Source organism: Carassius auratus, chromosome 18 (assembly GCF_003368295.1).
Source record: "Carassius auratus strain Wakin chromosome 18, ASM336829v1, whole genome shotgun sequence".
Lineage (NCBI taxonomy): Eukaryota > Metazoa > Chordata > Actinopteri > Cypriniformes > Cyprinidae > Carassius > Carassius auratus.
This window is the reverse complement of record NC_039260.1, coordinates 13,208,971-13,227,042: the sequence shown is the minus strand read 5'-3', so window position 1 is coordinate 13,227,042 and position 18,072 is coordinate 13,208,971. Positions and strand designations below refer to the sequence as shown.

Below are 18,072 nucleotides of genomic sequence, written 5' to 3'. Positions count from 1 at the left end.
GTAACTGTCCCTGAAATGACTGTTTTACTAAATTAGGCTGATCTTCAGGCTAACAGACGAACAACCCACTATTATTCACAGAGGGAGGTTCAGGTATTCAGGTATTCATAATATATTTTTTCATTTGATTATTTCATCTCATCAGATTATTATAAATGACATGAAAAGGATGTATCAGTATTGTTTTAATTTAGCATGACAAGTCAGTTATTGTTACATATAATGTTGTGCCATGCAGTTGATAAATGACACCTAAATAGGCTAATGTGACTGCTGTGTGCAATTTCAAGTTTTATGAAACTTAAATTTTCTTTACTACATTGCAAACTACATTGCATTTCCTCCCCTTTATTTCAGGAAAATATGCTGCTGTTCATTATTTTAAAGTGAAGAAATGGAGAAAGAGTGGCGTAATGCATTAAAACGTGTTTTAAAAAGACCAAACACGTAAACATTTTTAATAAAGCATTCTATTCACAGAAAAGCAGATTATGGGAGGAAAATGCTTAACGTGTAATTAAACATTGCATTCGTATTCTGGGTCAATTTCTGCTTGTCTGTGTATTCCATTATAGGATGGTTTATAAAATTATTTTTTTTACTGAGTTTGGTCTTTTTAAAACACTGTTTTAATGCATTAAGCCACGTACTTTCACGTTAAGCATTTTAGAATGTCCCAATGATTAATTTCTGAATTCGACTGCAGAAGATTAAACTTTGGCTTTGTAAATCTGCACAGCGTTTTTACCTGTTTAAACAACATTCTCCATCCTACACCAACTACGCACATGTAGGTCTTTTAAAGTCGATCAAAACAATCAGAGTAGGTATGGGGCGGGGCGACACGTGCAGCTCCTCCCCAGATGCAGCACCGCCTTGATCTGCAAGTTGCAGCTGGGTGTACTTTGAATGTTTTGCCCGTTGCAGAATATGTATATATATATATATATATATATATATATATATATATATATATATATATATATATATATTATTTACTTTAAAAAAACATCCTGGGTTGTTATTGCTGTATTTTTGCTGCATTTGACTGAATCTGGGCAGACAGTATATCCCTATACACTTCAGAATTCTTCCGGGTGATTCTGTCTTCTGTCACGTCATCAATAAACACCAGTAACTGAGTGCCACTGGAAGCCATGCATGTTCATGCCATCACGCTGCTCCACCCTCCACCATGTTTCTCAGATTATGTTGCAGTTTGGATCATGAGCTGTTCCAAGCCTTCTCAATATGTTTTTCTTCCCATCATTCTGGTACAGGTTGATCTTAATTTCAGCCTTCTAAAGAATGTTTGTCAATAAGTGGTCTGGTTTTTAGATGTTTTTTGTCAAAGTTTAATCTGGCCTCGTTTGCACCTTGTGGTGAACCCTCTGTATTTGTTCTCACAAAGTCTTCTCTTGAATGTAGACTTTAACATTTACACAACAACCTCCTGGAGAGTGTTCTTCACTTGGCTGGATGTTGTGAAAAGGTTTTTGTTTACCATGGAGAGGATCATCTGATCATCCACCACTGTTGTCTTCTGTGGACCTCAAGGCCTTTTTATGTTGCTGACCTCACCAGTGTTTTTTTTTTTTTTTTTGTACCAAACTGTTTATTTGGCCACCCCTAATGTTCCTGCTATTTCTCTGGTGATTTTTTTTTTTGGTTTTTAAGACTAACAATTGTTTGTTTCACCTGCATGGAGAGCTCTTTTGACAGCATGATGTGGGTTCAGAGCAGCAGCTTCTAAATGCAAATGACACACATTTAGTATCAACTCCAAAACTTTTACCTAAATAAATTCCTGTAGAAATAATGAAGAAATAGCCCACACATGTACAAGAAACAGCTTTTGAGTCAACTGTCCAATTACTTATGATCCCTTGAAAAAAAAAAAAGGGGGTCTTTAACCTTTCCTTCAATTTTGAAGTGAAAACCCTCAAATTGAAGATCAGGTCATTGACGGCCTCCCTAAGCATTTCTGTTTTTTTTTTTTTTTTTTTTTTTTAATGATTAGAGCTTATAGCTCATGAAAGTCAAAAATCCAGATTTTCATTAAATGAACATCACTACAGTATAAATTTCAGGTATTTCTTGTTTTTTGAAATCACAATAATGGGGAAGACTGCTGACTCGGTCCTGACAAGGGTCCAGAAGACAATCATTGACCCCCTCCCCAAAGAGGGTCAGTCATAGAAGGTTATTACTGAAAGGGGTGACACGAAGCATATTAAATTCAAAGTTAACTGGAAGGAAGAAATTTGATACGGTATTAAGCATATTAAATTCAAAGTTGACTGGAAGGAAGAAATTTGATAGGATATTAAGCATATTCAATTCAAAGTTGACTGGAAGGAAGAAATTTGGTAGGAAAAGGTGCGCAAGCAACATGGATAATGGCAAGCTTGAGAATACTGTCAAGCAAAGCCGATTCAAACACTTGGGAAAGCTTCACAAAGAGTGGACTGAAGCTGGAGTCACCATGCTTAGATGTCTTCAGGAACAGGGCTACCAAGCCACTTCTGAAGCAGAAACAACATAACAACAATCTTAACTGGGCTAAGGAGAAAACAAACTGGACTGTTGCTGAGTGGTCCAAAGTCCTATTTTCAGATAAAAGTAAATTTAGCATTTCATTTGGAAATCAAGGTCTGGAGTCTGTAGGAAGACTAGAGAGGCACAGAAACCAAGGTGCTTTAAGTACAGTGTGAAGTTCACTGATGATTTGGGTGCCGTGATGTCTGCTGGTGTTTGTCCATTGTGTTTTATCAAGTCCAAGGTAAATGCAGCCGTCTACCAGGAGATTTTAGAGCACTTTGTGATTTCATCTGCTGACAAGTTTTATGGAGATTCTGATTTCCTTTTTATGAATATGCTTATTTCCTTTTCACGTAGGACTTAAACACCCGACTTTAGCACTACTTATAACTCTTAACACTGTCTACCCTTATTGTCATCTGTTACTTCCACTTATTTGTTGCTCTGTCTGTGTATATTCTGCCTATGGTCACTAAAGTCACTAAAAATCTCAGTGTCCTCCACATACGTCTATGTCAAGTCAAGTCACCTTTATTTATATAGCGCTTTAAACAAAATACATTGCGTCAAAGCAACTGAACTACGTTCATTAGGAAAACGGTGTGTCAGTAATGCAAAATGATAGTTAAAGGCAGTTCATCATTGAATTCAGTGATGTCATCTCTGTTCAGTTTAAATAGTGTCTGTGCATTTATTTGCAATCAAGTCAATGATATCGCTGAAGATAAAGTGACCCCAACTAAGCAAGCCAGAGGCGACGGCGGAAAGGAACCGTAACTCCATCGGTGACAGAATGGAGAAAAAAACATTGGGAGAAACCAGGCTCAGTTCTCCTCTGACCAGACGAGACCAGTAGTTCAATTCCAGGCTGCAGCAAAGTCAGACTGTGCAGAAGAATCATCTGTTTCCTGTGGTCTTGTCCTGGTGGTCCTCTGAGACACGGTCTTTACAGGGGATCTGTATCTGGGGCTTTTAGTTGTCCAGGTCTCCACTGTCCTTCAGGGCAATAGAGGTCCTTTCTAGGTGCTGATCCACCATCTGGTCTAGATGCGTACTGGATCCGGATGACTGCAGTGACCCTCTGATCTGGATACAGACTCGATCTGGTAGCTACGGTGACCTCTAAATAAGAGAGAAACAGACTAATATTAGCATATATGCCATTCTTCTAATGTTGTAGCGAGTACATTGGGTGTTATGGGAAGTATTCCCAGTTCCAATTTACCTAATTAATGCGGCCTAAAAATCATTTTACGGATTTGGATATTAAAAGCATATTAGTGTGTTATGTGTAAGCCAGGTTAAAGAGAAGGGTCTTTAATCTAGATTTAAACTGCAAGAGAGTGTCTGCCTCCCGAACAATGTTAGGTAGGTTATGTCTGTTTATGTCTTGTTATTGTCACTGTATGTCTGAGCCTCGTCACATGCATTTCCATGCCCAGTTTTCCCCAGTGTTAACTATGCCAATGATAAATTAATGCCTCTTGAATCTTGCCCACAGTGCCAAAACCACTTCCAAGTGATTTTCTGACCATGATATGACTGTGCTTCACCGACCAGCCAACATGCCTGACCTGAAACCCATATTAATCTATGGGATATTTTCAAGAGAAAGATGAGAAACCATCGATTCAACAATATAGACGAACTGAAGGCTCAATAGTACCTCAGCAGTTTCACAGGCTGACCACCTCCATGCCACAGCTCACTGATGCTGGAGTTTGTGCTAAAGGAGCCCTGACTAAGTACTGAGTGTATAAATGAGCATACTTTAAGTTACTTGAACCTTACTGTTTTGCAAATACTTTTTGATTGATCTTAGGAAATATTCTACTATTTTGAGATACTGGATTTTTTCCTGAAAGTTTTTTCCTGAAAGCTCTAATCATAAGAAAATGTAAAATTTTAGATGCACCTGTATATGGATCTAACTGTATACATATATTGGTTTATAAAAAAAAAAAAATAGCATTGATACTGTTTCTTAAGCACAGGTGTGCAATCATAACAGTGGCAGATTTCTGACAAGCCTTAAAGGACCCAAGGAAAACTCAACGACCATAAAAAGAAAAAAGAAAAAAAGACCCCTTTAAAATAACTAAGTTCTGTTATCATGTTATATAAAAAATATTTTTCAGCAGCCACTACTGCCAACTTCAGTGTCACATAATTCTGCAGGAATTATTCTAATACTGGATTGGTGCTCAAGAAACATTATTATTATTATCAACATTTAAAACAATTGTGCTTCTTAATATGTTTGGGGAAAACATGAAGCATTGTCTTTGTTGGACAGTAACAACATTTGTTTGAAATATAATTCTTTTTTTGTGACAGGTCTACTATCATTTCTAATCAGTTTAATATAGTTTTGCTTAATATGCATATTATAAAAAAATAAAATAAAATAAAAAAAACGTTTTTGAAAGATTATATTTTCTGCCATAAATAAGGGGATAGCTAACATGAGTAAACCATTGGGAATTATTACAAACTTCATTGTTGTGAAATCTACAATTAAGTTGGTGATCTACATAGAATTCAAAGCCCACACTGAAGCTTTGGACTGCTTAAATTGTTTTGATTCAGTCAGATTTATTGAACAGAAAATGTTTTTGTGGTTGTCACTTGATTTAAGACCATTTTTCCAACCTGTATTGTTTAATTTGTTTTTCTTTATTTTATTAAAGCCTTATGGGCCATGCTTGCAAAAAGCTGACCTCTTAGTCCTTTTCGGTTAAGATCATCATTCGGGATTTCTCCTGAGTGAGCTGCACTGGGTCTTTGCTCTCTCTGCCTCACTGTGGTTAGATGCTGTTATATAAACCCTCTGCGGCTTTATATGTCAGACAAGCAGAGGAGTGAAGCAAAGGTCACTGTGTCTGATGCACGTATAGTATTTGACCTTTACTGACACACTCGCACTCTCCAGTGCTGTTAGAGAGTGTATGCCTTTTTAAGCAAGCGAGTCTGTGCAGCAGAGTGTGTGTGGGTGGCTGCATGCAGGGCTGGTGTGTGGGTATGTGTGCAGGGATAAAATTGGGTGTATGTTTTTGATTAGTGCTGGTTACACATAAACTACAGTACACATTTACAGAACATATAATGCAGATTAAATGCTTCTGAATGGTGTAATTACTTAGTTGGTCCAGCAGAGCACGCTCTATTGTTTGCTACTGGAGACCCAGGTCAGTGTAGTGTAATAGAGTTGTACGTGTGTATGTATATTTTTAATGAAATCCAAGAGTTTATGAATATTTTGATTCGATTTAAGTTTTTTATATTTTCATTTATCATTTTAAATTCAGTTTATTGTAATGATATGTTGTTGTTTTTTGTCTTGTATATTTTTGTCATTTTTATTAATTAATTAATTAATTAAAAAGTAGTAACATTATTTTTCTCAACCTAAACTTATTTTAGCTATTTGCCAGTGTGATATATATATATATATATATATATATATATATATATAAATAAAAATTTTAAAGGTTTTGATATTATTATTATAATTATTATTATTATTATTTTGATAGTATTAATAACCCTATTACAAACCTGTAACTACTTAATATTGGCTCTTTAGAATATCTGTCAGTCCATTAGAATGAAGCATTCATGAGTGCCTTTATAGAATACATGCAATTTCAGAATTCTAAACACGAGACAAAGGTTGGAGTCCCAGTAGTTCTGAATCCATTTGCATACTGCAGTATGTAATTATGACCACTAGATGGCATCGGTTTACCTAAAGATTGTAGCTGGTGACATCATGAAGTCAAATGCTGGTCAAAGCGTCAATCTTGAGCACATGTACATCTGTTACGCAAATTTGGGAACTCCCCATGGCTCTTGTTTGAAAAAATCCTGGGCTATTCCTTGACTATGCAAGTTTTCACAGGCACGTGTCTTGCTCACGTCATATTCCAGCTGCTCTAGATTCTTTCCAAGCAGAGTTTCCCACCATCCCACTTTCACATGTAATAAATTATCTTTTACGTCAAAAACACTTTAGAATGGATTACAGATGTATTGTAAACAAGGGTAAAGGCATTTGATACGTTTAAAGCCTCTGTAGCTCCTTGTTGTAAAAAAAAAAGTTGTATACATTTTTGTTTAATTTATATAATTAAATGTTCAAAGTGTAAATGTTCAGTTAATATGGGCATTATGGAAGATCATAGTGCTCATGGTAACATTGCTTATCCATGTTCTCCCTCTGGGGTGTTTGATGAGGGGATATTGTCCAGTTTTGGGTATGTTAGGGTTGTATTGGTCTGTGAGAGATGATTTAATAATACTGTCTCATGCTTTCCCTTCACCTTTTATTCCCTCTCTTTGTCAATTAGAAGTCCTTTCTTGAAGAAACAGTGAGGCGTGAGTGTGAAGAGAGGGAAGAACTGACTGCAGCACTGACCATGGCCAAAGAACAACTGCTGGAACTCAAACACTCCACCGCAAAACCAAATGACACCCAGGCACACACCCAAATTTCCAGAGTCAGACCTTCACTAATGAACGCGGACCTCCCCTTCCCCAGACTAGATCCCAGCCCTCCTCACACATGCAGCCAAAGATCTTTGTCCACTCAGAGCACCAGACAGTGTTTGTCTGAGTCAAATAATTGTAGTGAGAGTAGAAGTTCGACATCCTGGCATGGATCATCACTGCAAACACCCATCCTGCCCAAAATCAGCAAAGAGAGATTCACTTCAGTTAATGACTTGTGCAAAAGCATCAGTATGGTGAGGGGCAGAAGGGACAAACTCTGATTGCATTAGAAAGTCCCCTACATTGTGTACTCGTGTACTAGTTTTTTTCTAGGTCAGAGGTCACAGCAACACAAGGGAGAGGTGGAAAGTAGCTAATTACAAATATATATATATATATATATATATATATATATATATATATATATATATATATATATTTTACATGACATACATACTTTTTCTCTACTTTCTTAAGTTATACTTAAAGTGTGTGGTTGACTTCTCAACTTTTCTTTTTCACCAAAACTGCAAAAAAAAAAAAAAAAAAAGAAAAGAAAAAAAAATAGAAAAGATGAAGGTGCTGATAAAGAAACATGTCAAGCTTTCATTTGACAGGTACTTTTCAAACTACGGGGGTGGAGCCCTGTGCTTCAGGCAATAACAGACAGTTCTGACCTGGTTGCAATACCATTAAAAAACTTCCAGTTCTGCTGGAGGACGGGCTGTTCAAACTCCACTTTGCTCTGACAGTCAATCTCTGGCGTTGGCGTTCCTTTCAGGCTAGAGGGCTCAGCCACTATAAAGGCAGCACCAAGTGCCATATAATCTCATAATCTTGCTCCTTTATGTAGCTATGAAGCCTCCTATCACTCACAGTAGAACGCATGCTTTGCATTTGATGGTGCCAGGATTGCCATTTCCTGAAGCATTCTGTAAATATGACATATTGTTTTATTACGATGGAGAAGCTGTCTGTACTTCTTTTCTTTCCGCCACCGAGCCATGGAGGTGAAATCCCCGCAGCTTGAAATAGGGGGTTTAGGTAATGGGCCTCAGACGGGTCAGTTCCCACATCTCCTTGTTCACCTTAACCTCCCATATCTAGCATTCTGAATTAATATTGGCTGCCTCTCTACCTGGGCTGTCCCATGCAGATGCATTGAAACATGAGTTTGCCTACCCTCCAGCATACGAAGGCCCTAAGACTCGGTTAGCAAATCATGAGAGCTTTGGTCCCGCGTTCTCCTCCAACTCTCCTCGCTGAGGTGACTTACAGTGCATTCAGGCTATAACTTTTGTATTTGTTTTACCAGTGTGTGTTCCCTGGGAATTTAACCCACAAACATTTTGCACTGCTGCCGCAGTGCTCTACCACTGAGCCACAGGAACACAGTAATAACAATGGATGAGATGTTTAGAGCCCTGCTGATAAGTAAATCTAGAGTGTGTCCACGATAGTGTGTGGGTCATGCACATCAGTCAGTCAAAAGTCAGGTCAAACGTCAGGTTATAATTTCTTTTGTAGCATTGATTTCTGCATTATCTATGTGAATATTAAAATCTCCTGCAATAGCAAAACAGTCAAACTCTGAGGAAATCATTGATAGCATTTGGGTAAACTCTTCCATAAAAGCTGGAGAATATTTGGAGGCCTATAAATAGTTTTTAAACAGAGCAGCTCCACCTCCACCTATTCTAACAGCTCTGCAGACATTCATCACGTGATAAATCACAAATAGAGAAATCTACAGGCACACTGGGTTCCCGCTTCCGTTTACATTTGTGAATGTTTCTGCTATCATAGCGTGGACCCGACACATATCACTGTTATCAGTTGTTTATGGTTCACCTACATCAGATGGAGGAAGGTTTGGGCCCTGGTATTGTGGCTCTCACAGGACCTGGGCCCACAAGGCTTTGTTGGTTGATTTTTTCTTTTTTTCTTCTTTTAAATGCACCTGTATACGGCCCGGGCCAGTGTTGCCACCTTGTGGAACAACTAATTAGAGCAAAACAAATTCAATTCAATTCAAATTCAAAGTACGTGTGATTACAAAAATTGGGTGGTACTATCCTGATGACTAAATTTACATCACACACACACTGAGCCTCATTCATGAAACACGAACAGAACAAATTTTTGTGTAAATCGTTCATTAAACCGTTTTGACATAAACTTTTGAATTTGTGAAAATGTTCATATTGTACATAAGAAAATATACTTCTGCCAGTGCAGCTGAGTTGATAACTGTAAAATGCACTGCTCATCACTCCCATTATTTATCCAGCCATCCAATCAATGGAGAAGGGGCGGGACAAATACAGACCAACCATCCTACTTGTACAATGACTGCCTACAATAATGGAGAAGTCAATAATACTGGTTACTGCTATTTATATTTAGTCAAATTCTAAAAAAAAAAAAAAAAAATCAAATCAAAATCAAAAAACCAAAGCATCTCAGCTGGAAAAACGCTTTGCCCACCAAAGTGTTTTCAAGCACCACCAGCTGGTCGTTTTAAGTACTTTTTTTGGTTTGGTGGACACATGTTATTGAATATGTATTGTTAGGAAATATGACGTATTAGTCCTTTTTGCATTCATGCAATATACTTTCTCAAAAACCTGAGATATTAGACCAGAATATCGCACTGCGGTCCTGGACACATAACTCACGTAGTTGTAATTCATAGCCCTGGATGCTAATTGTGAATATGTGGGTACGAGCGCACTATTTATGAATGACTGAAATCCATTAGCATACACATTTAACTATCAAATCAGTTCACGGAGTGTTTGTGAATCCGGAGGATAATTTTCAGGAAGGTCTGTTTTAAGTGCATATTACTCAGAATTTACTCTTATATATACACACAATTTTCATGAATGAGACACACTGCATGCATTCGCTAGCATACATGTAAAAAGTGAAGCATATTTTGGGCTTAATACCATAAGTTCATGTTTAATATTTCCTGCATAATTACATAGGCTACATAAATAAAATAGTTTTATATTGTATTTCTAACGTGTGGGCTGTGTGCAGCAAACACACCCACCTTAACAATTTTAATGGAGCATGGCTGATTTCCCTCGAGTGCCAGGAAATTGTTTCTACATATAAATATGCATCCAACAAACAATGTAGACAGCTTTAGTCCGGAAACATTTAAAAAAAAATATTTACAGAGAATTGGCAAGTAATAAAGAGTAAGGAGTGTCACACCCAACTTGCATTGCCCAAATCAAGACTGTTGTCTCCATCTGTTGTCAGGAAACATGTCAGACATGAGACAATTTGAACATGCTCCAGAAAATGTATTGCTGTCATTATCGGACACATTATTTCTTGCACAGACAGAAGTAACAGGATGTAGCTGCCATAATGGGACAAAGATACAGTATATTAAATTCGATACACCATGTCTTATTGCATGTCATGTGTCATACAAATGTTTAATTTGGCACAGATCTTATTAGGCAATTGCAAATAGATGCAAAACACCATATTTTTCTACTTAGTACTTGATTACAGTGACCCAACAACATTTGATGACAGTGTTTATGTTTTTTTATTTTTTTAATATTTTTGTTTCTTATAACGATGGAATTATTGCATAATGTTATGAGATTAGTGTAATTTAAAATCTATTAAGTTTAATCATCAACATTTTGAAACAGGATGTCCTCAGAGTGCAATAAGAGAAATGTTTATTTAAAGTAGACATGAGAGAGGTACACTTGTTTATGAGAGTTTGGGAATATATGAAATATACTGGGTTTCGGGGTACTTTAACCGATTGAGAGAAAAGATCAGCCTGAGCCATCATAGCAATTAAGCGTCAGGTTCTTGCTAGGAGATGTGTTATGATTTCCCAACGTTTTGTTGACATTGATTGATACTGTTTTTCTGTTTAAAGGGCTTACACATGAGGATTAGAATTTTTTCTTTCCAGTTGATTTGAGGAGAAAGAAAAGGGTTACAGGTGTAATAAATCAAATCTTAACACACCTACCAACCACCTACACAGGTTCAGAATGAAATGGTGCATAGTTATAATAAGCCTCGGGCACTGGTAACTTTCCCATGTATTATTTCAAAATAGTGAATCAGACACCTTGTAAAAGGAAAGCATTGTGACCTATGTTTTGCTAAACATCAATGGTATCGCTGTTTTTATTACCTTGAGTCTTGAGTCAGTAAAGTAAAAATAATTGTTTTAAATTGTTTTCAAAATAATGTTTTGAAAAACATAGACTGACTACTTTTCCCCATTGAGTCTTAGGGTTTTTCTGATAGAATTGTTAGAGACAAATTTGGCCAGACATTTTTCTTTCCACAGGATATTCCAGGCATTAATAAACACTTACTCATACACCAGAACATGCCAGAAATATTTGGAATTTCAGTATGGAAAACATGAAAAACATTTTGGTGGAAAGCAAAGGCAGACTAGGCTGGATTTTCCATGTAGTGTATAAAAAGGACGTTTGCACAGGAAATCTTGCCAGTTCTCACGTGTACAGCCATTTTTGCATTCGCATGAAAAGCTGTGTGTATCTCAGTGTGGACGCACAAGCAGCTGCCAACAAACAAATTCAAACATACTCTAGCCTGCATCAGTAAGCAGCTTTTTAATTGACCTTTGACCACTGTGTTTCAAAACATGGGTACTTGGAACATACAACATATTCAACACGTGACAATGACCCGAAAAGTACTCATGGTTTAAATGCACAGGATGATGACTAACAACAACAACAACAACAACAACAACAAAAATATTCCGGTAACAAACAAGAACACTGGAAGTGACAATGATGAAGACACCAAACAAGATTGAAAAGTGAACCTGAACATGATACAGTGGCAGTGGAAAGCCCATGCCAATGACCCCAAACTAGACATGGGAACTCTGGAAACCAGGAAGCAGCTGGCTTAAAAAGACAGTGATAATTGTGGAGTGAATGATTATTACATTATAGTAAACAGTGAAAGCCAGGTCCACATTAAGACCTCCTTTGGGCCTTGAGGCTAGAAATACCACATCAAAACACATTTTAACAGGAGATCAGAACAGCACACAACACAGGAAATCAGATCTCAGACAGCAACATAGTGTTGGCCCGGATCCAGCCCACATCCGGCCCGTGTGAAATCCATGCGGGCCAGATCTGGGCAGACACATGTTGCTGTCTGGGATGAAACAAGGAGATGATAGTACTTAAAGGGGTCATTGGATGCCCATTTTCCACAAGTTGATATGATTCTTTAGGGTTATAATGAAAAGTCTGTAACATAGTTTGGTTAAAATGTATCAATGGTTGTGTAAAAAAAAAAAAAAAAAAAAAAAAAAAAACCTCTGCTGATCCCGCCCCTCTCTTCCTTTACTTCAGCTGCATTCATCATAAAACTTGCTAATTAGCACATTGTTAGGAAAGGCTATTTGTAAAGGTTCATTTAAAATCTTTATACTCATTTCTGTAGGTGAAGTTGGATCACAAATGATTTGCGCGAACATAGACTAATCTAAGTAGATTCAGGGTGCGGTCCCTTCAAAAAAAAAAAAAAAAACATAATCCACTGCATCTTCAGTTGCTCAGATGTTGGGACTAAACACCTCAATTACTAAAGAGTCAATCTTTTCTTCATTTGCTCCAGCAGTGAAACAATTGCAGACTGATGACAGCTCACTCAGGACGGATCTAAGGTAACACACCAGTCCAGTCTGCTGAAACACCACTGTCAATCCCACTATCATGGGAGGGGCCTCTTTTTGTGATGTCCCACAGACATGAATCTGAGATTATCTTGATTTGTGAAAGAGGTAAAGATTTTAGTAGATAAAAAAAAAAAAAAAACTTAGTTTTTTTAATTATAGGGTTGTTGTGTACACACACTGCCAACACACATTTCAGTAAAAAACCTTGTGCATGTAGCATCCTATGAGCCCTTTAAATGAAATTGTACTTTTAAGTGAAGCAACACTTAGTATAGGCTTAGATTGTTCTCTTTCAGAGCAATAGCTTTGTGGAAAGTATGTGAATAAATGAAAGAACTGCACCTCAGGCAGCCCTTTTGCTTAAGAAGAAAGAGATGTTTAACAGATGCTCAAAGCAGATGTTTTCAAGAAAAGAATTCCTTAAAAGACATTTGAGATGTTTGCTATCTGTGGTACTGTGAAGCATATAGTTTTCTTTCTGTTTTTATTATGTGCTAACAAAAAAGAGATTATTAAAAATGAAAGATTGAAAGAGGCTAGACAAGATTAAACATTTGGCATTGATCATTTGAACTTCTCAACCCAGAGCTTTCTTTCTTCCTGCAGTCTCTGTGTCTAGCCAAATATGTGTTTGAAGTTCTAATTGCATCTGCCAATACATTTCAGAGAAATGATATGAGTCTCATGTGGCCTATTGTACAGATGACTTGACCTCTGCAAAAATAACTTGAACTCACATTCCATAAAGCGAAGAATGACGAAATACGTTACAGATTTCAATAGTGTAATTGTTCTACCACACATTCACTTATCTGCCAAAACCCTGAAGGTACAATAATGTGCCTGTATCTGTATTCATCATTTCTGTTTAGAATTGCCATTTATTCAAAAATAAGATCACCAAGATTAATATCTTGAGATTGAGCTAAATTCACATTCTTTGACAGTGTGATGTAGTTTTAAAAAGAGAAAGCATATTTTCATCAAATCATTATCTGACTTTGTTGGACTCAGTGTGTCCTTAATAAACACAACAATAACAATATACAAATACACACACAATGACAAATTCCACAATATCACATTTAACATTTATCAGATTCAATTTTAAGGCCTGTCACCATACTAATGATTTTGGTGACAGGGAACGGATCAATTAATTTAGAAGCTAATTTGTTGGAAATGGAACGGAGCAGAATGTTGTTGGTAGAAAGAAACACCTTTTGACCCACGACTTATACGCGAGGCCTTGACCGGTTGCGATCGGCCTTAGCCTTATTGCATGACCTCACTGGGAGCAGAGTCTCATGGGCTCTGGTCCATGTGCGATGGCACCTCTGGACGAAAGCGTGAGCGGAGGGGACCACGACTTCAGATTCCAGACTGCGATGAGATGGCCTACAGAGAGGAGGTGAGCACCCTGACTAAATGAGCCCCTTTCACACTGCCATTCCGGCATATACAGGGGTAAAGTGTTCCGGCAATTGTTCCCAGGTCGCTAGATTTTGCACTTTGACACTGCCAGTGATGACCCGGGATATGTGCGTGCTTTCACAAACAACCCGTGAAGATCCCGTAACGACACGTGACATCAGCGCGTGACGTGTAATGTACGAGTCGAAAACATTAGGGACGTTATACTTTCACTGAAGCAAGCAGACGATCTCTGCGTCAGCGCGGAAAGTGAGGAACAAACTGATCTCTACTTCATTACAGTTTACACATATTTTTTCGTCGCGAACGTTGATCTTCCCTCGAAACAGCCGGTAAAAGTTGCATGATACCGCGCGTCATCACTTCGACACGGCATTAGATCTGGCTTTTGTTCACACAGCGCTCGTCCCAGCAATGTTACTAGGTCCCCAACCCGGGTTCAATGCGGGAATCAATCCCGGGACGTGGTTGCTTTCACACAGAAGGCGACCCAGCAATGTTTCGGCAATATGCCGGGTCCGACGTGCAGTGTGAAAGGGGCTATGGTGTCAGGGGAACCACCATCGACAACATCGACAAGACACCTGTGGAGCGGGTAAGCAGCTTCAAGTTCCTCAGCATTTACATCAGTAATGATCTTACCCGGTCTACACACAAACTGACGCAGTGCTGAAGGAGGCACATCAGCGCCTCTTCTTTCTGAGAAGGCTGAGGAAGTTTGGAATGAGCTCCAGCATCCTCAGAACATTCTACACCTGCACTATAGAGAGCATCCTGATGGGCTGCATCACTGCCTGGTTCAGAAACAGCACCGCTGGCAACCGTAAAGCTCTGAACAGGGTCGTGCGAACTGCCAGCCACATTATTGGAGGTGAGCTTCCCTCCCTCCAGGACATCTACAACAGGCAGTGCATAGGGAAACCCGGAGGATCATCAGTGACTCCAGCCTACCCGTCCCACAGACTGCTTTCTCTGCTGCCCTCAGGAAGACATCTCCGCAGCATCTGATCCTGCACTAGCCGACTGAGGTATAGCTTTTTCCCTCAGGCTATCAGACTGATGAACAGTCAGAACTAATACACCCTACAGCATACTCCCACAATATGGTATGCCATACACTGCATTTAATACAATAACCTACCCATTACCACTGGATACCATCCGATGCACATCCATGACATTTCTGTATCCAGTTCATGTACACTCCATTGCACCTTAGCATTTTTGTATGCTTATATATTTTTACATAATGTAGAACTTGTACATTCTGTGTATGGTGTATAATGTGTAGTGCTAACTGTATGCATGTACATATTGTATATAATGTCTAGTGCTAACTTTAAGTATTTCTAATAGTACACTGTGTGTATTGACTATATGTATGAGCATATTGCACATTTTCACCTGTTGAAGTCTGTATGGTTATATGTTAATTGTTTCTGCAATTTCTGGAGCAAGCTGTGCTGTGGTGATGTGATGATAAAAGTAACTTGACTTAATAGATAGTAGCACAGATGGTTAGAGAATAACAGACAGGAAAAACGGATGGAGAGAAGTAAGGAGAGAGTGTGATGCAGGAACTGAGATGGGCGACATATTCTCCCACATAGCTCCACCCACATAGTGATCAACAGAGACGACGGTTCTACCAACCGTGACAAGATTACTTTACCAGTCAAAAGATATTGAACGGTAATGCTATGATTTTTTATTTTTTTAAGTCTCTTCTGCTCACCAAGCCTGCATTTATTTGATCCAAAATACAGCAAAAGCAGTTATATTATGCAATATTTTTTAAAGATTTTAAATAACTGCTTTCCATTTGAATATATTTTAAAGTGTAATTTATTCTTGTGATCAAAGCTGAATTTTCTCTAGTCTTCAGTGTCAAATGATCCTTAAAATAATTCGAATATGCTGGTTTGCTGCTCAAGAAACATTTATTATTATTAATAATATTATTATTATCAATATTTAAAACAGTTGAGTTCGTTTTTTCAGTATTCTTTGATTAATATAATAATCCAGAGATCAGAGTTCTAATGAAATCAAAAGCTTTTGTAAAATTATACATAGTGCCATTCAAAGGCTTGGAGTCAATATCATTTTTTTTAGATTTTTTTTATTGTGGTGGGGGTGGGGGTTATTGTAGAAATTAATACTTTTATTTAGCAAGGATGCTTTAAATTGACACAGACATTTATAATGATACAAAAGATTTCTATTTTAGATAAAGGCTGATCTTCTGAACTTTCTATTTATCAAAGAAACCTGAAAAAAAAAAAATACATTCAGCAGTTTTCAACATTATTAATAATAATTATAAATGTTTTTTTGGAGCATCAAATCAGTATATTAAAATCAATTCTGAAGGATCATGTGACTGGAGTAATGATGCTAAAAATTCAGCCTTGAAATTACAGGAATAAATTACATTTTAAAATATATTTAAAAAAAAAAAAAAAAAACAGTTATTTTAAATAGTAAAAAAAAAACGTTAATTATTTTTTTATTTATTAGTCGATTTATCGTTTATTAATAATCATTAGATTAATTGATAATCAAAATAATTGTTTGTTGCAGCACTAGTCCGAACTAGGAACAGCACACAGTACATGATTGAAAGCCTCATTGCGCAAAAACGGACACTATCAGCACATATAGCTGAATACGACCTGCTAGCCACACTGAGTGCAAACCAGTTGGGGCTGTTGGAGAAGACTATCACGGTTCTGCCCCCTTTGAGATGACAAGGGAGGTGAGTGCCTCCGCGTCTTTTGCTGATGTCATCTCCATTGTGTGTGTCCTGAAATGTGTTCTGGTAAGGCTGGTCAGGGGATTAAGATGAAAAGTACCCTCCTTGATGCAGTCAACAGACGTTTTAATGATGTGGAATCTGAGCCATTATACTCTGTTGCTACTCTGCTGGATCCACGTTACAAAGAAAGGTAAGGGAATTTCTGTTAACTTTATTTAGACCTATCTGATTCATCTGTGTGTGTGTGAGAGAGAGAGAGAGAAAGAGAGAGAGAGTGTGAGAGAGAGCGTGAGAGAGAATAACCAATCCCTTTTACCTCTGTATGGAATTTGCACTACCATTTCATTATTTTCACAAATCACGTCAAGCAGACAAATTTCTAGGGAAATACGAGACTATTAATTTATATTTTATATATTTTTTCATACCAGGTACTTCACAAATGCAGACACTTTGAAACTTAATGGCGAAGGTAGGAAAGATGGAGGAAGTGTTGAAGACTACATCTGAAATTACAGCCTCTGAGCCAGCAGACGCAACTCCACGGATGGAAGCGTTAGGCACAAGTACCAGCAGCCCTGGCAGCATCTTTAATGAAATCCTGGAGGAGAGCCAAGTATTACCTGTTACTAAGATAACCACAAGTGCACAAATTCAACTGAAGACCTACCTAAGTGAGGCAAATATTCCATGGTCGGACAATCCCTTGCTTTACTGGAAAGTAAACCAATCTTGACTGCCCTCCCTGGCAGCCACGGCAGCTAATTTTATCTGTTCTCCCTCCATAAGTGAGAGTGAGAGGCTCTTTAGCACAGCCTCAAACGTTATTGGTGAAAAAAGGAGCAGGCCGACGTCGGAGACCGCTGAAAAAACGTATCTTCCTAAAGAAGAATATCTCCCTCATGGTTATGTGAGCAAACGTAAAGCATGTTCAACAGCTTTGTTACAGATAAACAAAACCTGTGAAAGTGATTTTTTATTTTTATAATTGTTAAAATTAAAGCAGCTAGGTCAGTGAGGTCAAGGTTAAGGTTGAAACCGTTTAAGTTCAAGGTAAGGTTTAAACTGTCAATGTAATGCTATTTATTTGGAATGTTATACATATGTCTTTCAGTGCCTTTTT

At 37.8% G+C, this 18,072-nt stretch overlaps 1 protein-coding gene across 2 annotated transcripts in view; it reads left to right on the top strand.

Moving 5' to 3' along the window:
- Positions 1 to 7,402, top strand: part of lekr1 (Leucine-, glutamate- and lysine-rich protein 1) — a 105,087-nt gene extending 97,685 nt beyond the window's left edge. For both annotated transcript variants that reach the window (XM_026287736.1, XM_026287735.1), the window contains one exon: positions 6,891 to 7,402. In XM_026287736.1, the coding sequence (XP_026143521.1) occupies positions 6,891 to 7,313 (423 nt within the window). In that variant the 3' untranslated portion in view covers positions 7,314 to 7,402. The remainder of the gene's footprint in view (positions 1 to 6,890) is intronic.
- Positions 7,403 to 18,072: the final 10,670 nt, after the last annotated feature.